Consider the following 26,397-nt stretch of genomic DNA (forward strand, 5'->3'; position numbering starts at 1 on the left):
TAAAAGTAAATTAACGGTTCCATCATTTTCATTTGAATAGACAAGAAGAAGAAATTAAATCTCTTGTCATAGATTATTATAAATTTCTTGTCTTGTCATTTTGTTGGTATATATATATATATATATACCAAGAGATCCAATTTTAATCTTCTTGCTTATGCAACTTACTACTCGCTTTGCTACCTACTTGCTCTAGCAAGTGGTAACTTTAAAAGCAACGTTCTCAATAGTCACTTGGTAGTGGCACAACTTCTTAGTCTTTACATTTTGCTTACTCACACTTAAGTTTGTATAAAATCATGAAAACGTATTTCAGGTCACGTAGGCTGGGGCATCTCCTGGTACATCAACGGGCTGCTCATTCCCGAGATCAATGTGGTCCGCGGCAAGAAGTATACGTTCGTGGTGGAGGGCGGCTCCAACCCCGACGTGCCCGCTCGGTACCACCCCTTCTACATCACTAACGACCCTGTTGGTGGCTACTTGCATAGGAGCGACGAAGAGAAGAAGGTGAGGACTGGAATTGAGCAGAAAAATGCATAATTATTTCTAGTCGATATTAACATTTCAGGTTGTGGGTAGATTAGTGTGTGTTATTATTGTAGTGTGTTATTAAAATAACTTGAATATTTTATTTACTTTACCTTTACCGACATCTGTCTAGAGCCTAGGTCATGCAGGACTGCTAGCTGGGGGCGCTGGGTTCGATATCCGGTCAGATCAAGATGGAAAATAATATTTTTCAGATTGACCTGCGTCATGGATTTTTATCTATGTAATGTTTTAATAAAATATAGTATCGTTGAGTTCTCTGAAAGAGAACTCCAGTCTCGAACTTGGCTAACTCAATCTATGTGTTTTGTCTAATGTCCATGTATATTTATGTACATGCCGGTGATTTTACTTCTTCTTTTTCTACCGGTGCTTCTCGAACTAGAGAAGTTTAGATATTAACTCTAGTATTAATAAGTCCTTTTTGACTTGACTTTAGCTCTGCGGAATAACTCATGCCTTCTAATAATAATTTATTCACAATTTTCCAGAATTTAGAAATCTACGCCGGTGTGCGTCGCTCGCGTAGCGGCGAGTTGATACCGACTGGCGTGGGCCGGCTCTGCAACTGGACGCCGGACCCCAACGGGCCCGGAGCTGACGAGTACCCCAGCTTCGGTGCCTACCAGAGGTCACTGACCCTCGAGTGCGAGCCCGGAAACCCCGGCATCGTCACGTGGACTCCAGATAGAAGCACCCCTGATACTGTGTTTTACCAGGTCCTTGTTTATTTTGTTTTATTGCTACCTACAGTACAGTCTTCTAAATATATATTAGTAGACCAATAACAAGTTCTCCGTATCTTCATTGATCTGGTTTGATAACGTCAGTGGATTGTTTGTCTGTAAATGTATTTTGATGCTATTGCGAGTAAAATACATTGACATTTGCTATTTTAGTTTTTGGTTCACTTTAATTTTCTTATCAACATATTTTGGAGTGTGTAACAAATTAAAGATCAGGGTTTATCTGATTTCGTAATTTCAAAATTGTGGGTTTTCCAAAGCACTTCTTCGCTACATATAATAATAACAACATTTCTTTGTGTACTATATCCATGATAATATAATGGGAAATATTGTTTATCGAATCGGGTACTTTAGTTCTAACTCTATCTAATAGATCATCTCATTCTTTAGTAAATTAATACAATTTCTCTTGCTTTGTATGTGCTGTATAATTTCTCTTGTTTTCTGTTTCAGCCTTCCAAGTCTTCTTTGTTTCGCATGTCATCTCTAAGCTCACACTTTTTACCGGTGGTGTAAGGTTGTACGGTATATCTATTTATGTTCTCTTTCTAATATAAAGTTATGTGTTGCAGTGCTTCACCCACCGTTACCTTGGGTGGAAGATAAATGTGGTCGATGAGTGTGACGCGGCCGAAGCCGAGGAGAGCCGCGTGGTCGCACATGTCGCGCCGGCCGATCTCGCCGGAGAGGAGTCAGTTCAGGTACATAGCCGTGTCCCTCCTCCTGACTCTAATTTTATAGATCAGCGCACGAAAGTTGAAAAAATAATCAATACGAAAACAAATTATAACGGTTTCAGTAGTAAGGGTGACGTCCTTACGGGGGAGATGGACACGGTGAGGATCCAGCAGCCGACTCAGGAGTTCGAATTGCCCGTATCTACTGGACAAATCAAGGACGTAATACAAGCCGTGGAGAATATTGAGAATATGATGAAGGATGAAATGCGCAGAAATCTAACCCAGCCGCAGAAGTTCTCACAGTATCAGGTTCACGAAGATGTCAAAGATTTCTACTTGCCAGAACAACCTTTAGGCGAAGACGAAGAATACTTTGTTGAAGCGACAAAGCGGCCAGATTACATAATACAGAACAACCAACAACCGCTGACATTACAATCTGTATTACGACCCAACGCCCTAAACAAACAGGGTCCCGTTAGACCTCCTTTCAGACGACCAGTTCCACCTGAGATAAAAGTGCGCAGACCTCCTTATCACCCAAAAGGTAATCCAGGATATCCTCTACCAATGCCCACAAACGTATACGGCCCACATGGAGTTCCAAAGAAACCTATGCCACAAAAGTATCCAAATAACCCACGACCAAACAATATGAATCGCCCGCTTCCACCAAGTATTCCTCCGATGAAAGCGATGCCACCACTTATGCATCACAACAAGCCACTTTTTAGTCCAAATAAACAAGGTCCGATGAAGACTGCAAATAATAATCCATCACAAGCCATAATAATGGGTAAACCTGGTCAAAGCTCTATTATTCAACCTACTCAAGGTCACACATTAATAAAAACCAAAACTAATGTTATTACAAATCAAGTTGTAAAAAGTCAAATGACACTACCTAGTTCAAATGAACCTGTAATTACGCACAGTAACCCGTCTGCATTTTTAAGTAAACCGGGACAGATAATTTTGGGTAAACCGATGGACCATCCACAGCCCTTAGATCAACAGATGATCCCAACTAAACTTCAAAACTACCAAGCAGCTTCAACTCCGGGGCCAGAGTTTTATCAGTCTACTTTGCAAAATTTTAGAATTGAATCATATCAACAGCAAAATCCCATCTTGAATTATGGAATTGAAGATGAACAACAAAATGAAATTAAGTTGTCAGATTTTCTTGGCGAATCAGTACCTGAAACACCTTTAAAACCCGCTGTAAATACTGGATTTCAGCCTGACACAATTGTAATTGAAAGTGGATTCAAACCAATCATTAGAGAGCCTTTAATGGCCGGTGAAGACAGAATTGCTGGTGCTGATGTCGGTTCTAATAGGCGAGAAGATACTGATATCGAAGAGGATTATGAGGAGTCACCGCAGTATATAAATCATAAACCTTCAAATATAGTATCGAGTGAAAAAATGACAGAAACTTTTGAACCAATGTTCATACCATCTCCTCCAGATCACTTGTTACCTACTAACGATAGAACAAAAGAAGTATTTCCGAAAAATCATGCTAAAGAAGATAGACCGCACCCAGTGTATGTTAAAACCGAGGAAGAATTAAACGCTCTATTTAGTAAAGAAAATATGGAAAAAGAAGTACCTTCTGATTTAGTAATGGCATCTGATAGGGTAAGTTCACACTATCTTCCTCCTGATCCAAAGATGACTGTAGAGCAATCACAAAAGTTGTCAATGGTAAAAGAACAACCAACATTTACAACATATGATGGAAAGAAGATATCGGCAACCACTTTGGTGACAGTTCCAGATATCAAAAATATTCCAAAGTTATATTCTTCAAAACTGCCTTCAAATACTGAATTGCTACTAAAGACTCCACAATTTGGTCCATTCAAAGGGGAAATACCCCCGTTACTGAGTAATCCGTCTACTACAGATTTAACCAGAGATCAAATGCCAGCGTCTTCAGAATATCTAACAACACGACTTAAACTTGTTAATGTTTTTGAAGAAAGTGATGAATCCGTTGATGATTTAAAAGGAGAAGCCAGTGAGTTACAGGAAGTCACAGAAAATGTCAGTGTAAATGTCACTGAGGAGGATGAAGAAACCAAGGAAGTTAGTAAAGACAGGATAGCAAACAAGGAAAGGAAAAAACGAGATACAAGTAAAGATTTTGATCAGGTCCAAGAGAAAGTATTGACTAATGGTCACAGTATGAAAGACAATCACGAGAAACCTGTCTCCGCAGCGGGCAGGGTTCTGTCTCATTGGACGCATGTAGTGTTAATAGCGTTATGTTTAAGGTTCGTTTGAGGATGTAATAATTTAACTTATTTATTGGTACTTATGTAAACCTTGCCATTTTCGCATTTCGTTTGTCCTTGTGGGTGGCTGTGGGATGTCTTGCGTTAGGGCTTCAGTCGGAGCCGTGTCTCTCACCTGTTACCACTTTGTTACGTGTGTAATGCAATCAATACTCCGTTAGTGTAAGAATTTTTGTAAATATTCTTTTTCTAATAAATAAATAAATTAGTTTTGTAATTTATTACGTTTGTTTTATTAAAAGCATTGTTTGTTGTTCTTTAGCTGAATAAGATACATATTACAAAATTGTCAGATTATACTCAATACTGTAGCCATAATAATAATCGTAGATGATGATTTCCATATACATGAGAAAAGCCAGAGTATTCCAAAATTTCCACGGGAGCGAAACCGTATACGATACATAATTATATTTTAGGGTTAACATTCGCAGACTGTTTATCCAACCACCAAGTAGAAGTAAAAAAGTAATTTTGGTACCTACATTAAAATACGAAATTTTTTATTGAAAAAATATCGAACCGACTCCTATGAAAATCAAAATCACGAAATAATATATAAAGGCATAAATGATTTAGATAATAGGGTTTTTTCAAAGCAAATATTCGGTTGTAAAATCATAACCAAAAATTGGCAGGGCGTTACAACTGAAAATGATCATCGTGCGAACTTGAGGTCTAGGGTACACGCAAGCAAAAAAAATATCTATTCACTTCTATTAAATCCCTAATTTGTAGGATTCGGGAAATATCGACGCGGGGAATTACAAATCTTATCAGTTCGCAGATAAGAGGTTTCATTACTTAAAGACAGTGTGCACGTGATGAATCTTCTTCGTCAGCCGGGTAAACAGGGCAAGCGCTCGCTCGTGCGGAAACTGACGGTCTACCACCCGCAGCACGGAGTCCCTGCTACGGCCACTGGAAATACATATAAGTACATAAAATCTTTCTCTCTATTTCTTTACTCATCTGAGCGAGTTCCTGGTGAAGCATCGAAGCCTAGGGTCCGCTTTCCTACTTTTTCGCCTCCACTTTCCATATAATTCTTGAAGACATCAAGTCAGCATTTCTTGGGTTTTACCTATCTGCCCTTTCTGCCGAATGTGTGTCAATTGTGCGAGACTAGTGTCTGAACTAAGCAGAGCTTGTATGCCTCCAAATCTGCATTTCCTATCTGTACATTATAAGATTAAGTAAGTTTACATTAAGTTAGTAGTTAATAATTAGAACTAACAATTAGACAATGAAGTAATTACTTTTGCGAGAATGCCGAAAAACCTTATAAAACAGCATGGCCGTACAATTCAAAAAAAATCAAAATTCTTTATTCAATTTAGGATGATATACAACACTTGACGTCAATTGACGTCAAAAAAATTACTTAAACTAAGTGTACTGTCGGCTTCCAAAACGCGGGTGAAGAAGAAGCGGCGCAACAAACTTCACCGCAGCCTTTTCTCCAAGGACGTCAATTAACAAATATAAGTCTGCCTGGGTATTGTGTTATTTCCCTTTATCCTTCCACCCTATATGAGGACAATGACATATGTTTCATTGGTTTGCGGCCATTATACCTGACATTGAGACTTGTAATGAATATAAAACTAATTGCCCCAACCTGTATTACCATTTATTCATTCGTGACAAACCCTCGCGTGAACTGATATGCAAATGACATTATAATCCCCGTACTTTTTTTTTATAAATAAATAATATCTTAATTGAAAAAGTGTATTCGGTCTAAATACAATGAGATCAAGCGATTGCGACCTTTAGTTTGCAGAGACATCGATATTTCGCTATCATTTACAATTTGGTAACCTGCATGCCTACTTGTTATTTTATTGAGTTGTAGATGTTGTGTTTCAGTACTGGCGGTCAGATCCTTTTTCTTTCATTAATCTCTGTTTAATGCTTTCCGGCCATCATGATAATTTGTCCAGCCCTTCTCGGTTAACGTCATCTTCTTTGAGCAACCGGTATCCAGAAAGTAGCTAACTATGATATTCTTCTTTTTTTCGTGTCGAAATAAAGTTTTATGGAGCAAGACGGACCGTTTGGTCAACACAACAGATTCTTTCAACACGAAATGGCAACCAAACTATGATGTAATTATTCTTACTGTCTGTTAGTGAGCAGACGTGCGACTGATAGCAGAGGAAGGCCTGCCGCATCAGAGATGTTTACGTCACTGCCCCGAGCTACCAGCTCGGTGATCATGTCCGTGCGACCATTTTGTGTTACTGGAACAAAATATATTCTATAGTTTTGACGTTAGTGTATTCATTGAAATATTAAATCCTAAATAATATATTTTTAGGGTATAATTATTAATAACGTGTTTGCGTATTATGGTTAAATTGATAAAATTGTCTCTGTCCCTTGTCTTAGATTGGTAATAGGTACATTAATACTTACAAGCCCTAAACAATGGCGTCCAGCCGTTGCTATCAATCACCGACAGGTCTCCCCCTCGCTCCATCACAAACTCCAGCATCGCGACGTTGCCGGAGTCTACCGCGTAGTGCTCTGCTCTCAGCTGATTCCTGTCTCGGCTCTGGTGATCACCAATGTTCACGCACATTATTAGCTATGTGGAAAAAATATTAGCCACCTGATCACCCGGTACCACATGATCATCTAATGAAAAACCTTATGGAAGGCAAAATATAACCGAGAAGACGAATAGGAAGGTCTTATATTAGACCACATAAAGGAAAGAGCAAGATTGGTGTCGTACAATACGGTCAATGCCGAAAGAAACTTATTTAAATAGTGTTGGAGCCTACGAGTATCATGCCAAAAGAGCTTAACATGATTTCTTTTTATATTTTTTTCTAATAGTAGGTACTAAAAATTTAATAAAGTAGGTATATGGTCAAATAGTATAACTTCTTATATATATTGTGCTCGAGCACTAATAAAAAATGTATATAAATCACGATAGCTATATCATCACCTTGATATCAGCCCCGTGTTCGATGAGCAGACCAGCCACGGCCACATCGCCAGCTAACACCGCCAGTTGCAGCGGCGTCTGTCCCGTATCTGACCGTTGTTCCACTTCTGCTCCAACTGACAGCAGAAACTTTACGGTGTTGAGGTCACCTGAAAAAACATTGAGAAGTTTTTATTTGTTATTATTGCTTTCATCATGATCTCGAATTTGTTGTTGAAAATATGTATGCTTCCGTCGCCATTAAGCGTTGGAGTTTATAGTCCTATTCTTTTTCCTCCACTTCGCACGGTCTTCGGCATCATTGTTGTTTGGTGTTAGTTGGCCAATATATCGCAATGTATATTATCCTAGACTACACCAAGCCAGTCAATGTGCCTGCTGCGCAGATTGAAATAGTCAAAAGAAAGGGCCCTAATCATATAATCAACCCTCCCTCCACAATACCTGCTTTTCAGCTATATACTACGTCTACCACGGGATTAAAACATGATACTACTTATATATTAACATTTACAAATTCAATTTCTGCAATCACCTTTCTTAACAGCGCCAGCGAGAGGCGTAAATCCGTTGTTCGGGTTGACGATCCCTATCAACTCTGGCCTCTCCTCCAGCATGGATTGAACCTGTGATATTGATAACATTGCCGTCAAATTGTATTCAAAAGACATTTGATGTGACTTTTACGATTACTTACGCCATCTAGTAACAAATAGTGGCATACACACAATGCGAAAGTTAAAACATGTAGTAGATGGAGAATTACAAGTAAAATATGCAAGCTCAACTTAGTCCAGAGACCATGCAGTCAGCAAATACTAAGTCTCTTATAATTTTATGTTGATTTAACTATAATCATGAGGACGAATTTTATTTTAACTCAATAACCATCATCCTAAATAACCACTGTATGGACTATAACACTAGTGTGGATTTCTATGTTTGGTACAACGTGTAGAATATAACCTTTTTATCGCATAATTCCCACGGTGGAAGGCAGATTTATGAAACGACGTATTACAACTTACGTTGACTCGATGGGTAAAAAGACACCCTTCTAAGATAAACGCTTGATAAATAAGTAATCACAGAGAATTTTAGTACTAACATTATGAACCAGTCATTGTGATATGAGGACTCACGAGCCACCTGTTAACCCTCTCCAGCGGCTCCGGAGATATCGCTACAGCTTCCGCTGGGGTCGTAATCGCAGGAAGATATATGTTGACGATATTGCTAATCTAGAAGAGTTAAATCTTTGTTGTTTGGTTTTATATTTATATTTTTAAATATACATTATCTTGGAGAAATTTAGTAAAGTATAGTCATTATATAGGTTTAATAGGTAAAATTATTCAGTTTAATTTTAGAATGCTCTCCAATTGGTTTTGTGACATTGGTATTGATAAGTGGTAACCTTCATAGAGGAAGGCGATAAGGCGCGTATTCACGACGGCAATTTCAGCCTTGCTTTAAAAATTTGAAGATTCGGCTTGATGTCAAACAGTATGTGACTGAACGATCACTCGATCATCGCAAGTCGAGTACGCTGACTATTGCGGCATCGAGCTCCTGAGGGAAGATATGCACTAGTCCTAGCCCTGCAAGTCCTGCATTTACCTGCTTTATGTATCCGCAGCAGACAGCCATGCAGAAGCAGACGGCGGAGGACCCGTCCGTGTCGGTGCTGGTCCAAGTTTCCGGGGACGGCTGGGACTCCACCCAGCGGTAGCGGGCTTCTATCCTGGACAACGTTGTTTAACGTATTAGTTAAACAATTATATTATTTAAAAAAACAACGTTAATTAAAAAACAACAAACTAATAATAGTTTGCTGTTTTTTAAACAAAATAAAATAAATAACTTTGTTTTTTTTTCAGATAAAAATATGTTAGTAACAATTTGACTTAATACCTACTATGTTAATAAATATTACAGTGAGTTAAACGACTCACAAGCTATTTGACAACACCAACCACAATCTTACGCCAGGATTAACGAATGTGCTGTCAAACTTTGAACATACTGCTATCAAGATATAAGACTGCTGTTTGCATTGTTACCACCAGCTATTGTTTATTTATATAACTTTCGTTTCTTTATGTCTCCATTGAAACCTAAATACAAAAAAATAAAACAATATTTGACTAAACGATTCTGTGCAATGAAAAAATATCTGAACAAACTTTTTACTAATAAAATATTTATTAAAACGAAGCCCCGAGGTGCAACCAGTTTTTCATATGTAAAACTAAAAACGATTTTGTAAAAAAGTATTATTTTATTTTTAAATGAAAAACTGATCAGACACAAGGATAAACAACCACCATTACATCAATGTGATCAGTTCATTTCAATGATTTCAACGAACAAGACCATGATTAAATTCATTGATCGCAAAATTAAAGGTTGGTTTGGTTTCAATTATGATAACTCATGCGTAATAATTAATTAACCTACAGACTGTCGAAATAAAAGGATGAAAACTCAATATTTGATTATAGTTAGGATTTCAATTAATTGTAATGTATTCTGCTCTTATAACCAGCAATGTACAAAAATGTAACTCGTACTACGAATTCTCTCTTTTTTCATCTAAGGTTTTTCTTCTTAAGCGTGCCCAGAGACCGCTTTCTAAAACTTTTAATGTAAACTTATATAAATAAAATTAACCAACCATTCATTTTTGACTTTAATATCCCGAGCTGCATTTAAATCATTTTTCACTGTTGCTTCTTGATTCTCGATTCCAGAAACATCTTTCCCATCACTATTCTCTTCAATAGTGTCTCTCATCTTCGCATAAATGGTGTTCTCATCGCCATAGAAGTGCAGCGCTCTCTCGGATAGAAGCGGCACAGCAGTAGATTTGAGTATGACAGTCAGTCGGAAGACGTGAGGATGTCGTGGCGGAAGGTAGTCTATCATCTTTGATGTTTTGCCTCCGCTGCAATCGATTAAAAATATGTTATTATATTTAATAGCACATGTAACGTTGAAGAAATGTTTTTGACTATTTCTTGCTGCTCTCTCATTTGGGCATCTCAAAATTATTGAAAATTGCTACGACTTAATTTTATACCTGTCTTTATTTAACTATCACAAGTGTACTTCATTGTCAACCCAGAAATCAATAAGATTATTTTATTTTTAAATATCTATTATATTATTCTGTTCTTTTACATCTTGTACAAGTCTAATGATATTATTCAAATTAATATTCACCTGTAAACGACGACCCATGATGGTAGCTTCTTCTTCATCTCAATTTTGTAAAGCAACTGATCCTGTAGGAACTCAAACTCCCGTTGCTTCCACTCCATGGTTACTGAGCAATTCGTTCTCTCTATAACCATCGGTGGTTCTGGCCGCCATTGTTTAAACTTCTTCTCTAGAAACGTTTGTAAATTCATTTGTGTTATTAGTAATTATCTTCCTCGACGGTTGACTTGTAAATAATGGTATTAGCACAACTAAGTCCTTTGTACTAATTTCTGATTATAAGAAAGTGAAATTCTCAATTGTCTCATCATATTAGGGTCTTCCTTCTTCATATTTTCGTCATGGTACAATTCAATAGTCAATTCTGTTGTTATTAAAGTTTGGATGTCAAATTAAGATAATGCTCGAAGAGAATATTGATTTTTAAGTACAATATGGAATACACAGTTATGTTCCGGTCATAGACAAACGAAAAAACAGTCGATTGCGTATAATATCACAGCTAAATAACACAATTAAACCGAAAACTAATAATACATTTATAGCAAATTCTAATCGAATGTTCCTAACAGAACGGCTGGTAACTACCAAGTTTGATCGATGTAATTGTTGCTAGCACGATAAGTAAACAAATGAACACACAAGTTTCCTTGTACCTAAAACATTGATCATCGATGGGAGATACGGAATCAGAACCTAAGAAAGTGCAGTCAAGGTTTTGAATAGAGAATAGTAATTTTTTTCAATAACTAGTTTACAGTGATAACTCTTAAGTATTATACGCCTGTGCCAGGAGACATCGCTCTTTCATTTACAACACAAATGTAAATATAAATATTTATATGTATGTATATAAGTACCTATATATATAGTAAATATGCCAAGGTTTATTATAATATAATAAAAAATATTATTTTTTTAACTTAAGAGTAATGTAAAATAGTAATTAATAATGATGTTTTCCTCTATTTGACCTATTGCAATACAGTTTCAACTTCTTCATTACTAAGCGGTTGGTTTCAACCATTCTGTTATTTTATCTCTGCATTGTAATGTCGTAACTACTATATATTTTGTGTATTAAACAACTGTCACCTGACATCTTAAACATTATATCCTTCCTAGCCATGAAAAACCGTTCAAAAGTAAAGGCGAGGCTGAATAAAAATCACCCAAAACAATCAAACGTTAGCGAGATGATAAGAATAACAATAGACATACCACGACTCACACCCACGTAATTGAGTCAACAATCAGCTGTAGTCAGCTGTTAGCCGTAGAGCTCTGAGTCATCCATAAGTGTAGCACGCGACTCCGATATACTCAGAGCTCATATCTTATGTAAACAAACGATTTCACGTGAACAAATATTATTTATTACACAATCAATACCCCAATAATTGAATTCATTATCGTGTGGATTGGCCTAATTACCTAGGTGTGGCATTATTGAGCTATTATACCCGGTAGAGTAGTACCTATTTAGTCAATTAATATCCTAACTAGTATTATTATTTCGATGCCTGATATTACGATAACCTTATACACACACAAATCCTATCATCGCTATCATCAAAGATAAATCAGAAATTTCCCTTTTATACACCTGACATTTCAGATTTTTGGAATAAGATTTTTTTGTTTTTGATAATTTATCTTTAACTTTTATTTAATTTAGGAAATAAGCAATCAGTAATCAATAGAATAATAAAAAAAAAATAGTGACATAAATTAAACAGAACTGGCAATCAAACGAAACATGAAAAATTAAAAAGAAAATTAGACGTTCAATTGTTGAAAACGGAACGCAACGCAGCAATGGCCGCCCTATCGATCGACGCGACCAGTCGGCGCCCGATCTGCGAGCGCGACGTACGTGCTCGCGCGTTCCTTTGCTCTTTAACCTGCCAAATAACCTAACTACTCGTCTACCATACGTTTCGGATACAACTGCTACTATTTTCGGTAAGTCAGCTAATTACTTTCACTATCATGTGCTATATTAAACAAGATTAATGAATAAATGATAATAATGATTCACTGACAGTTGTATTGCAGTAACATTACGTACTACTGTTATTTGTTATTGCTTTTCGACAACATTTGCTTTAAAAATCGATATTACGCTAGAATTTCGCGAAATATTGTTTGTTTCTGAGACTATAGAGCTGTCGTACAGCTAATATGGTATTTACTTGGCCCGAAATGGCTTGTAATTAGATTAAAGGCTGTATAAAAGAGTCGGAACGATTAATGTGTGTCGTTAGTGGAGAGAATCCCGCAAACAGTGACCTTGAAGATCTTCGCGGTTTTCTTCCAAAGTTACCCACTGATTTTAATATTAGTCTCTAGTTTTATGTGTATTTTTCAGATAAATATTTCTTTGTCTTTAAATTTAATTAAGTATGCTATGTTTTGTAAAACAATGTATTGTTAACAGCTGCTTGTCTTGTGTTGACATAATTACTTACCTACCCCAGTTTAGGTTCAGGCGCTTGCCTTGTCCACCTGGTGGTTTTGTAAGAAGTTTTCAATTCTTTACGATATCGCAGTTTAAATAAACTCATTGTCTGTGAGATGATTAGGTACTATATTTCGGAAGTTACAACCTGTAACCCGAGTGTCCCGTTAAATTGGCGGTGGTTATATAATCCACGTCAGAGTGTGCTTACTAATACCGAAGTGTACAATGACTAAAAACTCCTCTAGGTATTATATGAATTACTTACATGACAATTTGTCATTATCTTCCCAAAAAAGTATAGTCCAACGGTCCTGCGTTGGGGTCTAGGTGATACTCGCGGTAGCCCTTATTTGCCCCGGGTTATTAACTATATCTATTCCAATATTCCAAATTTCATCACAATCGGCCCAGCGAGAAAGCATAACAGACAGGCAGACTTTTGCATTTGTAATATTAGTATGGATATGAGTGCTATTGTTCCTTAGAATTATTTTAAAAGGAATAGTTATGAATAAACCTATAGGTTTATCCAGAATGAAGTAGATGTGGGTTTATTGTTCAGTACCTATATATACTTCATTACTTAAAAAAGTATAAAATGAACGGAGAAAAGAAAGACAATGAGAGGACGGACAATAGATTAGCTATCGCTGCGATTCTCAAACTTTTTTGAACTCTAAATTAAAACTATTATGTGTGCTGACGTAACAGCGTTATAGTCTGTTAAAGTCTTTCAATAAATGTCACATTGACCATTAGGCTACAGAGAGGTCGTGGAGGATGTTTATCTATCTGTCAAAATTAATAATTTTTCACATAATTTTACTATCTGTAAAAAAAATAAAATTATTAAAGATCAAACTCAATAAATTGATTTACGAATTGTAAACTTAATATCACTTATAATTTTTGATATCTACACAAAGAAGAAAATATAAAATTGGCCCAAAAAAACTAGGGTATAGCAGTAAACATTTATTGTCACAGCGTTAGTTGCCATACTTTATACAAATTTTATGTGTGTATTTAGTCGGTCTGAGAATAGGTTGTAAGTTATTTTTTATACCATCCGAGCGAAGCCGGGACCGGCCGCTAATATTTATATACTATCCATCAATACACATCTAATAGGCCAAAGTCTTACAAACATTTGCCAAGCCACACATAAATAAATAAATAATAAATAAATATATAAGGACAAATCACACAGATTGAGCTAGCCCCAAAGTAAGTTCGAGACTTGTGTTATGGGATACTAACTCAACGATACTATATTTTATAACAAATACATAATATAGATCAACATCTTAGATCCGGGTCAATCAGAAAAAGATCATTTTCCATTATGACCCGACCGGGGATCGAACCCGTGACCTCTAGGTTCAATGGCAAGAACTTTACCACTGCGCCACCGACGTCGTCTACACGTGATCATATGAAAACTTAAAAGGCCTACCTTTTGGCCCAAAGCGAACCCTTCCTCGCAAGTAGGTCAAGTCTTGCATAATATGGACGCCTACACCTCGCCACGTCTACAGCGGGTGCTTGGGTAGGTGCTTCCATTTCAGGTGAACGGTGCCCAGCGGTGGCCACTAAACGAGCAATTGTTGCATCGTACGCCATTGAAGTGAAAACTTCATTAGGCGCGCTACTTCTTTCCGTGTCGTTGGCATTTGACAACGAGTAATGTTTTCCCACAAATGAGCTTCATTTTTTCAACATAATATAAATCTGTTGTTACAACTTTTACACGAAAACTGTAATAAATAAGAAATATAATGCACTCAGTTATTTTCAGAATGAGATTCATTTACTTATAAAGATTTTCACGACACGACGTACTCAGCAAAACCAGTATTCAGAATTCAGCTCGTTTTCATTTCTCATCTGAACCCGCCAGACTTAATTAGCTCGTCTTCAGAGCCTGCCCGCTCCGCCGCGGTTCAAATGTCCAAATTTGCATACTTTTCTGCGAGTGAGAATTATAATTTTTAAGGTCAGACGAATTTGACAACGTCTGATCCACTGTCTCTCCGTTTTGGAGACATATTTCGTGAGGAGTTGTTAAAATTATTGCCTACAGCTCCGCCCGCGATAGTATGTTTGACCACGAGTCCTTATTATATTAATTCAAAAATTAATCAAATTAGGATGGCTAATTAACAAAACTGATGAAAGATAAAGGCCTTTAAGCCTATACACATGCCAGTAGCTTGCACGCTTGCATGTCAGCTATCTGTCACAGTATACCTACATATACAAGTATGTCAATGATCATAGCACATGTCAGTTACTTGCCCGATTTTCTTGCTTGAGTATTGTATCTCAGTCATTATTAAAAAAATAGAGAAATACAAATTACAATTTTCCAATATTTTATTTCAGCGTCCACAAAATACACGTTACAGTGTTTCAATGGGAAAATTGCTGCTTTCTGGGCATCATTAATGCTGAGGTCGGCATGCGACACCAGGTTATTACTTCGTTATTGAAGGGGAGCTCACTGTGTCATTATAATGATTTTAAGTATCTCAATTATTGTTATGTCAGTGATTAATTATCCTTACATATCATAAAGAAGTCCCCCTGTCGCGTCTGTCAGTATGAGCGCAGTTGAGCTCTGAAATTATCGTAGGAATTTTAAGATTTAAAAAAGTATTTGTTTTAACTTGATAGCCACTGTACCAGGAATAGCCCAGCAAATAATTTAATAATTACTTAGGTATCACAATTGTAAGCACAACAAATATGCTCTATTTTGTCAGCAGTAATATCAATAAGGATTAAGATAAATAATTATAATGTCTGTAACGAGACGAAGACGTGAAGAGATGAATTAATTCGGCCGAACTAGTGCACGGTCTCGGTGGCTCAGTCAGGGGCGCGAGTTCGATTCCCGCTCTATTCCAGAATTCGTACATCTCATTATTCATTTCTAAAATAACATTAAAGCATCGAAATAATATTGTGTTCAAGCAATTTCCTGTTGAAGCTTTTAATTTTCTATGCAATTGCTGTTCTCTAATTACAGATAACTAAATTTTCAGAAATAACACCACAATATAAAGCGAAGATTTCAAATAATAGTAACAAGAAACCGCATAGTTCGTTCCACCTTCAAAAACAACCGACACTCAAGTACCTTTTAATTAACGAACCTTTGTCAAGCGAAAGACGACCTTAAACTAACTGACATAAGAGTGGTTTGCAAGTGTCATTATAATAATTCATATTCCTCTAATTGCAATTTGAATTTCGTCCGCAATTTCTGTCGCGAAGTTTAATCAAATGTGGTGAAGCCGCGTGTAGTTTTGTTTTGAAAATTATATTTAATTTTGTAGGTACACTTAAGTTGAAAATTAATTAGGATTGCGTAAATCTATAAAAATAAATAAATATGGCTCTGTGGCGAATAAGATGATGGCAAGGTTGACACGCGATGTAGTGTGTGTAAACACGATACACATGCTAAGTATATATTTGATATATTCATAAATATTTTTTTGTTAAAATTAACAACAAACTAAACATATTTATTAATTTTCATAAAATACGAGCAAAATTGTGAAGAGATCACAAATTAACATTCCTCCGTCAAAGCCAGACCCAAATTCATATTATAATTTATTTTTCCAGCCAGTTCAATCGAAATACGGAAATCAAACACAAAATTAATCCACAATCGACATATCGAGTCGACGCGATGGCCGATTAATTATACCGAGTAACAATCGATTCGGAAGGGTTCGTTCGTTATGTTTGCAATCTTTTTACGACATCCAGGATACGCTTTGATTTTTGTCAATACGTTTTTATGGGTCACAATAGAGATTTTATTTGGAAAGATGAATTCTATTGGCTTACGTACACATTGATTAAACAAACAAAGTGTAGCAAATTAGTGTAAAATGACTTCCATTTGACATAACACTTGTCAGCGTCCCAATTAGCCAGTGAACTGAGAACAATAAAACAAGCTAATCTAAAAAAAAAAAACAAGAGCAGTAAAACGGGCTAATGGCTGGTAGTCGGCGTTGCATTAATGAACTGCACTTGTATGCAGAACGCTGTGTGCACTTGCATTTTCTTAAACCGGAGAATTTCTTTTCAGTTTCAGAGTTGTAGCTTAAAACTACAATATACTACCATGTATTGTACGAAAACAATAGGGGAACCGGACCCTGTATATAAATTGTAAAAAATATGCAATAATAAGTTAAGTTTTCGCACCTGAGGTTTTTTTTAGTAGGCTGTGGTGTCCCACTGTTGGGCAAAGGCCTCCTCTCTACTTTGCCATCCATCCCTGCCCGTCCATTGCTTAACTCCTTGTTACTTTATTACATGCATATTATCCTAAACACTTGTTTCCCATGAGAGTAGACAGAGACAAAGGACTTCCACTTAATTATTACCGATAAAATTTTATGACAAGGTCGATTTTATTGCCGATCACGTCTTAAGGATGTACAAGTAACTCATTCTCATTTATTTCTGCCGCCAAATAGCATTGTTTTCATGCATATTTTCCAGTTTAAAGGGTGAGAGAGGCAGTGTACTGTGAACTACTGTGACAAAAGATAATAAGCCACAAAGTCGGCAACGCGTGCGTGACACCCCTGCTGTTCTTATATCGTTATATTACTGTGAAAATAATGGCATTTCATCTCAGCAGTGGTCATTCCAAAATGATAATAGTTTGTAACTTTGCTGAATATGAATCAACTTGACGTGAAAAAGTGCCTGTGAAGGTCCACTTTCTGAATACATGATTTTGATTTGACATAGGCTATGATGACCACTTACCTGTTTAGTGATATGAAAAAAAACATTAACTCAGAAAATAGAACACTCATTTTTCTGGGCAGTTGTGTACAAGTAGAAATCTCGCAACTCAAATAGCTATTCAGAAGGAAAACGTAAAAACACGGCTATATGAGCAAAGTTCCCGGGTTACTGCTCCATAACACCTGGCTATGATGAGCTCTCAAAGAATTCCTATCTCCCTCCCTCATTACACTGTATTAGCTGCATTTTATTACTTTTTTGTGTGGAAGAGTACAAGGGTCATAGATTTCAAAAAGAGAAAGTATGAAAAAAAAAATATTCGTGATTATTCTCAGCAGTCTTATTCAGAACTTGTCATTTAGAATAAAAATATATCACAATGTAAATAGATAAAGCCAGCAAAGTGCTATTCATTGAAAAAAATATGTTTTATGAAAGCCCCCATTGAAATATTTATTTTATTCAGTTTTTTAGTAAGTATTTGTTATTTTAGCGGCAATAGAAATACACCTGTAAAAATAATTGTCTAACTATCACTGTTAATGAGATACAGCCTGATGGCAAACAGACAGACTGCTTCCTCCTCTTCCCCCTAGTGTCTTCATAATATTAGCAATGTTATTATTTTAAATGTGTGTGCGACCGTCTTTGATATGCGTGAAACCCCGTGTACCCTCTGTGGTGCGGTGGTATCTGTAAACCAGTGCCCTGCTCTCTTTGTCGAGCAGAATATGCACTGAGATACTGCCCTTTTATATCGCCGCGGCACATGATTGTATAGTTATGTAGAATGTTTCTTGTGTATATGTCCTTAATTTTAATGGTTTACTGTATCATAAAATGTATATTGTGTGTCTTCGATATAAATAAACAGTTTATCTATCTATCTAGCTTAGTCTTAGGAATAGGTCCCGTTTTACCTTTTGGGTATGGAACCTTTAAAAGGAGATACTTTGTTTGGAACGAGTAAATATGTAGGTGTTTGATTAATTATTAAAGATAACATACAGTACAGTTTATGGGAGTTCAATTTTTAGGTAGAGCATTATATAATAGGTCTTGAATATTAAAAAGCATATTTATAATGCCGTAAAATACAGAAAACATATACAAAACAACCACACATAACTCGTCTTCTAAGCTCAACGAGGTGGGGACAATCTGCCGGAGATGGAAGCACACCGATGCTTCCTCAATCTAGATAAACGGGCGACTTCCGAAATTGCTCGGCTAATACCCGTAAATATGTCTTGTTGGCGCTCAATCGCAGGTAGGGTAGGGGACATGGACTTGTGAGGTTTATATACTTGACTAGTTAAAATCTGAAGTTTCGCCTCGCTTTGGCGAATTTAAACAACGATAGAAACAAACAAAAGTGATATATTTGACAGAAATTAAAAATAAAATAATGTATATAGGTGCGAAAATATATAGGCTATTGTATATTGAGAGCTTATTTCGTTAAATGTATGTTTATAATATGAAAACAACAAAATGTTTATCTAAAACTACGAAGTGATCTTAAGTTTCAACATAAAATTACATTTTATTCGAAGTGTTGTGTTGTTTTGGGGGAATTAGACCAAATATGAAGTTATGTCAAATATTTGAATTTTAAAAGATTGTAATTTGAAATGTTCTGTCTATGAACTCATTATACGTTATAAGTCTTTGTACATAAATGCCGTGTCAGTCACCGTGAAGAAAAGTATCTTATCCGTTAAGTCCAATTACTTATATAGGCAACGGATACGAAGTAAGATAATAAAATATAAATAGAATATCACATTTATGTCGTACAATAAGCTTTGAGATTAAATTGTTTCTCCTTGCGTACACGCCTGAATCAAATATTGGATTGTGTTCCCGCCGTATTTTACTCGTGATTCAAATTTGGACAAAATCAGTCTAGTAATAACTGATATTATTGATTTAATTATCGTTTGAATAACAAATGATATAATTAATAGGATTATTAGGGATTGCAATGATTAATTCTCTTATTTTTCTTTCTTCTTTTTGACTTTTTTCCCACTCATGTGGGGTCGGCACGGTATGCTAACTCCTTCTATAACTCTGTCACTTGTCATTTTTTATTTACGCTTTTTTTGATGCAATGGGTACATCTTGGATTTCCCTCTATTTTAGTGACCTTTTTGTGTCTTTCTGTCTTAAAATATAACTATTTAGCTTCTCATTCACTTTAATTAATTGATATAAATGGAAAATTCTGACTACCAATATTATCTTATTTCGCTTAAATCGAAATTCTATTGACGAGTGAGTTTGAATGAGTTTCTTTCAGCATTTCTTCTCAGCAGTGGTCGTTCCGAAATGCTAGTAGTTTGTAGCTTTGGTAAACATCATTTAATTTAGAATATGACGTGAAAAAGTGCCTGTGAAGGCCTAATTTCTGAATAAATGATTTGATTTTGATTTTGACGAAAGACGTTTCCGTTTAAATTGTTCAAAGTAAACTTTGCTTCCGACGTCAGGAGTGCGTACAATATTAATGCCGCGATACGTAGAACGTTGTAATTATTTTCCTGGAGGTACATCCTCAAAACAGCGGCTGTCTGGGCGGGGGCGCGGCGCCGGGAAGGAAAACCAATTTCAGAAGGCCTCTTTACACGTATGGATATGAATTCTAACTGAAATATTCATTTGCTGGAGTTTCGATCTCAAATCAATTGATCGCAGCCATTGCTTGTTAATAGACAATTCACTACAATGCTATCTCTGTGTTGTCTAATGTAGCTGCTGCTGCTGGTAGAGAATGCGATATGGCGTTAAGTCCACCAGTTTTTGTAATGTTGTGCAATCAAGTTTTAAATAAATATATGGACATACTCTCTCTCTCATCTCCGCATGTTTCTAGTTGCATTCGGGGCTCGGACGCCAGAAGTTAGCTTCAAAAATAAAGATTTTGTAAGTGGCCGCCTCTCTGACGTCAACCCTTGTTGGGAATACTATTTTTGCCTATTACTTGCCTAGGTGTCCCTTAATCGCCTCGAACGCGAGAGGATGTGGATTGGTTCTATTTTAAGACGAATATATAAGAAAGAAGTTCGGTGGATATGAAACTCATAGGAAAATTCTATTGTGTGTTGTCTAATAATGTTAGTGATTACGTTAAAATTAAAGTCTATTTCAATCCTTAAAAACATTGATCGAAGAAGAACAAGAATAAATAGTGTACAGACTAACAATGAATACGCAGAGTCGCCGCGGACCGGATACCCGCCGGCTATGAACCGTCCCTCGCACGGAATTTGCGTAGACGTTTATCTCGCTCCGCACGGCCGCACGCAAACATTGCCGTCCCGACGACTCGGTATCGTTCGTGCGTGTTTTTATGTTTTTAAAGTAATTGTTTTCGAGAGTCTTGCAACTTTGCCAATCTTTATTATTTGCTACATGTTTTTCTGACTATTATTTTGTTCATTTTACTTTAAAATATTAATTTTGTTAACAAATAGTTATTTTTATTAGTCTCTACATTTGACACACAAATTAGTGAATGTTATTTATTTATTTGAAAACGTTAATGTAAAAAAAAAATCATATAAATTATGTTGAAATTGTGGTCTTTGCCATATAGCATTCTACACCAAACAGAGATAGCATTGTGGTGCGATTTATTAGATGTACTTTGCATCTAATAAATAAAAAACTTACACACTTAATATTAACTGATAATACCAATAAATAATCTGATTATTATACATTGAATCTTTTTATTAAAACGAAACAAGACTCAAGATCTGGTTTATCCTGATATTGAAATCAGATTCAGTATACCCATTTTTCAAATAACAAGTATTAAATAGAACAATAAAAATTTCATTTTAATTTTATGGTTAACAAAACACAATTTATCATCATCAAAGATATCTCCCAAAGCCGCAGACACTGTTTATAATGTCATTGCTTAAAATTACTCTTAAATGTACTGGCGAAAATCTCTTACATTATTTTAGGCCCATATCGATGCGAGCTGAATTCTCACGTGTGGATGACAAACGATCGCTAAATGCAGAGTAATGGGCGGATACAGATCCGCCGGTTCCGTGAGATTGATAGACTACGTTCATGCTAATCTATTTCACTAATGTTGTAGGTATTATTTAGGAAAAAAGACGAGAAAAAGCTTGTACTAAATTAATTGTTTGAGAATAAAAACTCTATGATACTGATTAAATATAAAAGAAACTAGTATGGGACAAAATTTATTTTTAAGTTTTTCATAAACAAAAAGCTCAATTGATCAAATCTGAAGATGGCTATACTAACTCTAGAACAATGAGGCAACCCAAACAATTACTCCGCAATGACGTCCTCAAAGTGATTTTGAAACTGTCTTATTCTATTGATACATTAACCACTTTAAATAACCAAAGGGTAGACCAGACCTTTCATCATACCCACGATAAAACTCTCAAACTCGGAAGCACAAATGACCCCGGTCAGATTACCCGTACTTGCGGATTGCCCAGGTCAAACAAGTAAATAATTTTCAGGCTCAAATGTCCCAACTTGAGGTAACAAAACCCGGTAATAGGAGAAAATTCGTTTTTGTACTTTTGAGAAAAAAATTTAAAGAATATTTTTATTTAGTTGTTAGGTCCCACAGCCGGGAAAGCATTCTCTTGATTTTCTTGAAAAATTAAATTCAAAGCCGTTTTCAAAACTTCATAAATCTTTGTGTGTGACTTTTGGCCAGTTTCTTTCTCATCTTCGCGTATACCGGTTGTGTTCGGGGCTGTGATACCAAAATAAACCATGAAATATAAAGATTCAGCTCCAATTTTATAAGAAAGAAAAATCTAATCTTAATCGTCTTTGTTTCTATAAATTACTAGCTGTACACCTGATTTCGCTCGGCTTTCGCTAATTTGGCATAAAAAATAGTTACTTTCCCAAATATCATTGCGTAAATAAGTAACAAAATGACATACCTCCGTCAAAACATTATCATTCGTTTATAAAAACGTGTAAACACTCATTTCAGAACTGTCGACACTCTTCTTGTCTACATTCTTACGTTAATCTATTAAAATTAAATAAATAAATACTTAAATAACCAAAATCCACCTCTGCAAAGTCGGTTGAAAACAGCAAACAGCAGCAGACAGCTTTGAGATAAAGTATTCGCAACTGGCTGTCAACAACTGTTCCATCTCAAATATTTCAAGATAAGATCCCGTTATTCGCAGATGTCGGTCGAGCCTGTCTGCGAAACACCTTTGTGGTGTAAGAGCTCCTCGGTATGGTTTTAAACTATATTTATATGAAACTTTTTAATGTTTTTATTTAATGTAAAGACATCCATTTCATATCGAATGGTGCCTCAAATTGTGTGCCAATGGTTGGACAATTTTAGGAAGCCAAAGACCGCGTGAAGTTAATAAAAGTAAAATAGGGTTTAAAATCGATGTAGAATAAGCTACACGAACATGTCCGTAGTACATCAGCACATTATTCCTAAGTGAAGGGTAACTTATTGAAATAAAAATAATAAAAAAAATTTCATATCATAGGGAACATGACATGATACGTTCTTCTTCTTCTGAACATGTTACCCGGCTAAATTTATTAGGACCAATAAAACATTATAAAGTTAGATTAATACGCACATCATACTGATCAACGTTTTTCTTGCTTTATTACATTACCTACATTCTTCTGCAAATATTCGCAGTCAGCTAGTTAGTCCACAAAGTAGCCCCCTCTGGCGGTACAAACGAGTGACATTTATCTGTATAACAGCCTTCGGCCACCATTACGTAGGAGGGCGCCTTTATGGCGCAGATAATGATACGGACATATCGTGAATTAGAACAAAGGTTCTATTAAGGTTCTATAGTAGTAGGTTTTGTTAGTTTTCTATTATTCACGCGTTCTAGCTGCGTAAGCTATATTAATTGCCTCCATAGTCCTTACCAGGTGTGTACTATCGGCAAAGAATTCGTCGAACTAATGAAAGTAAAAAAAATCGGTTTCTATGTTGAACTGACAAACACGTCAAAAACCTTATCCTTCCTATTCTTACATATTATAAAACACTCTTTCTTTCTAAAGTCTTCTGCTGCGTCTGTCCGTCTGTTCTCGATAAACTCAAAAACTACTGAACGGATTTTCATGCGGTTTTCATCAATAAATATTGTGATTACTGAAGATGAAGAACGGGGCGCTTGTTTGAAATAAAATCTTTAATCGAATATGGATATGGTAAAATCCATATCAAATTTTATTCGAAATGAAAGCTTTATTTTTAAACATTTAGTAAAGCTCATTTTAAAAAGCATTAACATACTTCTCTCTTTTATTTGTGCCCCAGTTTGATTAAACTGTTTCACTATTCCCATCGCAAGCCAAGAGTTATCTTTGAAATATTTTTTAATTACGAGAATTCCTTTTACTAAAAAGGCTTTGCCTAGAGACTGTAAAAAAAATCTGGATTCCGAAAGTTTACAATCCAAGGGCTAAGCAAGTTGCTGCGGAAGCTTTTAAAAGTATAAAAATATTTCATCTGCATTTTTTAGACCGCCTCTAATTATGCTGGTCAATTTGGTCCGTTTATTCTTTATGTTTTATTTCATTGCACGAAATACAATTTGTCACGAATTGGTTTTTCAGTGCATTAAAATAAATAATACCCGTCTTGTAGACTTGTAGAGTAGACCAACCATATCTTATAGACTTCAAATCGTATGTCCATACTAATCTATAGTATCTATACTTCCTTATCCATACTAATATTATAAAGAAAAAAGATTTGTATTTTTATTTATTTCTTATTTTGGTTGTAATGAATAAACTCAAAACCTTCTCGACCGATTTAGATAACATTTGGCATGAAGACAGACTATTAGGGGTAACATAGGTTACCTTCGTATTTAAAGCCATATGATAAACTATTATTTCTTTTTCAACTTAAATATTAATTAATTATTAAATACATAATACACATAGTTATTTATAATTTCAGTAAACCAGTCCAAATTCTAAGTAATATTATAAATGCGAAACTAAATTTGTGTGTTACCACTTCACGATTAATCTCCTTAACCAATCTTCTTGGAATTTTCCATACATGTAGTTTGTAGTACGGAAAAGGACCTTTAATCCTGAAATGTTCCCATGAGAAAATCACGCGCACTCGGGCCAAGCCTCGGGCAAAAGCAAGTATAACAATATTGTGGCACACAAATCGTGTATTATTATCAAATAAGCGTTACATAGGTCCAGGGCCTTTTATCCAAAATCCTTACTAATCTAGCGCCGACGCGATTCGGACAAGAAGGGTATCGTCCCTTATTCCCTGAATTCATTACGAGAGGTGTGCTACTGATATTATATTGCATTATTGTAGTTCGTTGTTTATGGGAGCTCATTGGTACATTTTGTATCGTTTTTTTTTTATTTTGAAAAGAAAAACTTATATCGCAGTCTACACGATCGCAGTACGTTGCTTAGTTTAGGTAACCGTTAATGTACTTCGATTTGCCACATGGAAGATAGTGTAGATATCTCTCTCTCATTTGAGGGCTTTATCGGCTGCTTCCTCCACCGAGAGTTGGAGCCCAGTGACCGTCGTCATATATTTTCTTCTCCACGTCATAGGTTTATCCTTATATTAGTGTAGACGTAGCAATTGTTATAAATGCTGCTATTCTAGTACAGGGGTAGAATATGAGATAGATCATTTATTCTTTAGAACATGGTGGGTGATACAGGGATAATCTGGAAAAGCACATTCGGTTTTATTATGTTTTAATATACTGTTTCATGTATGATTTTTTTGTTATACATATAACATTTGTGTCTTATTAAATACTCACGTAAAAAGTTAACAATATGCAGGGAGCTACCTTCATGAGACCCGATCTCCAATCTATAGACGTTACGCAACCAGTAGAGAGGTTTTCGGTGTTTGTGTCCAATTTCAACGAAACTCCGCGTCGACTTTGATTTAGGTATATTTGTTAAATTATTTTTCGGTATTGGCATATTTTCCGGACGACCTATATGCGGTCCACCAGAGAATATGACAGATAATCTTTGTCCATGATATGTTTTATGGTACATCTTTAGTGCGACCCTGGGCTCCGACGCTCAACAGATGTTGATGCAACCGGGAAATCCACAGACTAAAAACGTTCAGATGAGAATGTAACGCACACAACAACTTCCTTGGTAATAACGTTTAATGGAGTGATTTGCCATTACTTTAGGAAATGACATGAATATACAAGACCTCCTAAATTTCCCTGTTTCCCGTGGTATTCTGATAACTATTATTTACTGCCACTATTCTGATAGCTATCAGGCGACGGGGCCTTATTTAATGTGCTTTGAATCTCCCTTTTTACACGTCTGCCCAAAAAAGAAGTGTTATGTTTTCATCATAAATTGTGCCTTCGCACGGGTGCCATATTATGCATATTATAAACATATAAACCTTTTTATATATATATTAGGACAAATCACATAGACTGAGCTAGCCCCAAAGTAAGTTCGAAACTTGTGTTATGGGATTTTAACTTAACGATCTATGACAAATACATATATAGATAAACATCGAAGACCCGGGCCAATCAGAAAAAGATAATTTTCCATCTAGAACAATGACACACTCGAAGTTGGTAGTGGTGCGCCACTCCGCTCCAGCGCT

General features: G+C 35.9%; 3 protein-coding genes across 7 annotated transcripts in view; 2 read left to right on the forward strand and 1 right to left on the reverse strand.

Moving 5' to 3' along the window:
- Skel (Skeletor) overlaps nucleotides 1-4,508 on the forward strand; it is a 53,486-nt gene extending 48,978 nt beyond the window's left edge. The window contains exons 12-15 of one of the 3 annotated variants that reach the window (XM_053763780.2): nucleotides 317-510; nucleotides 1,044-1,271; nucleotides 1,874-2,002; nucleotides 2,104-2,243. In XM_053763780.2, the coding sequence (XP_053619755.1) occupies nucleotides 317-510; nucleotides 1,044-1,271; nucleotides 1,874-2,002; nucleotides 2,104-2,106 (554 nt within the window). In that variant the 3' untranslated portion in view covers nucleotides 2,107-2,243. Of the gene's footprint in view, nucleotides 1-316; nucleotides 511-1,043; nucleotides 1,272-1,873 lie in introns of all 3 variants that reach the window. The other 2 variants (XM_053763779.2, XM_053763778.2) reach the window with 2 other exon arrangements.
- LOC128680558 (fibronectin type 3 and ankyrin repeat domains 1 protein-like) lies at nucleotides 4,146-11,209 on the reverse strand. The gene is made up of 8 exons (XM_053763785.2): nucleotides 10,475-11,209; nucleotides 9,927-10,196; nucleotides 8,870-8,993; nucleotides 7,785-7,875; nucleotides 7,250-7,398; nucleotides 6,709-6,847; nucleotides 6,413-6,533; nucleotides 4,146-5,208 (listed from the first exon to the last, which is right to left on the reverse strand). Exons 1-8 carry the CDS (start codon nucleotides 10,660-10,662, stop codon nucleotides 5,088-5,090), a joined length of 1,203 nt encoding a protein of 400 aa, XP_053619760.1. The 5' UTR covers nucleotides 10,663-11,209; the 3' UTR covers nucleotides 4,146-5,087.
- A 1,101-nt stretch (nucleotides 11,210-12,310) lies between these two features.
- cpx (complexin) overlaps nucleotides 12,311-26,397 on the forward strand; it is a 249,353-nt gene continuing 235,266 nt past the window's right edge. For all 3 annotated transcript variants that reach the window (XM_053763825.2, XM_053763823.2, XM_053763824.2), the window contains exon 1: nucleotides 12,311-12,436. The gene's annotated coding sequence lies outside the window, so the exon portion shown is untranslated. The remainder of the gene's footprint in view (nucleotides 12,437-26,397) is intronic.

Source organism: Plodia interpunctella, chromosome 24 (genome assembly GCF_027563975.2).
Source record: "Plodia interpunctella isolate USDA-ARS_2022_Savannah chromosome 24, ilPloInte3.2, whole genome shotgun sequence".
In the NCBI taxonomy this organism is placed as follows: domain Eukaryota; kingdom Metazoa; phylum Arthropoda; class Insecta; order Lepidoptera; family Pyralidae; genus Plodia; species Plodia interpunctella.

What these genes read in the sequence shown, in the direction of transcription:
- LOC128680558 (XM_053763785.2), bottom strand. Translation starts at nt 10,662, where the DNA reads ATGAATTTACAAACGTTTCTAGAGAAGAAGTTTAAACAATGGCGGCCA. An exon ending in TCATGGGTCGTCGTTTACAG is followed by an intron (nt 10,197 to 10,474) that starts GTGAATATTAAT and finishes AATCGATTGCAG; the next exon opens with CGGAGGCAAAACATCAAAGA. An exon ending in CGTCTGCTCACTAACAGACA is followed by an intron (nt 5,209 to 6,412) that starts GTAAGAATAATT and finishes ATGTATTTCCAG; the next exon opens with TGGCCGTAGCAGGGACTCCG.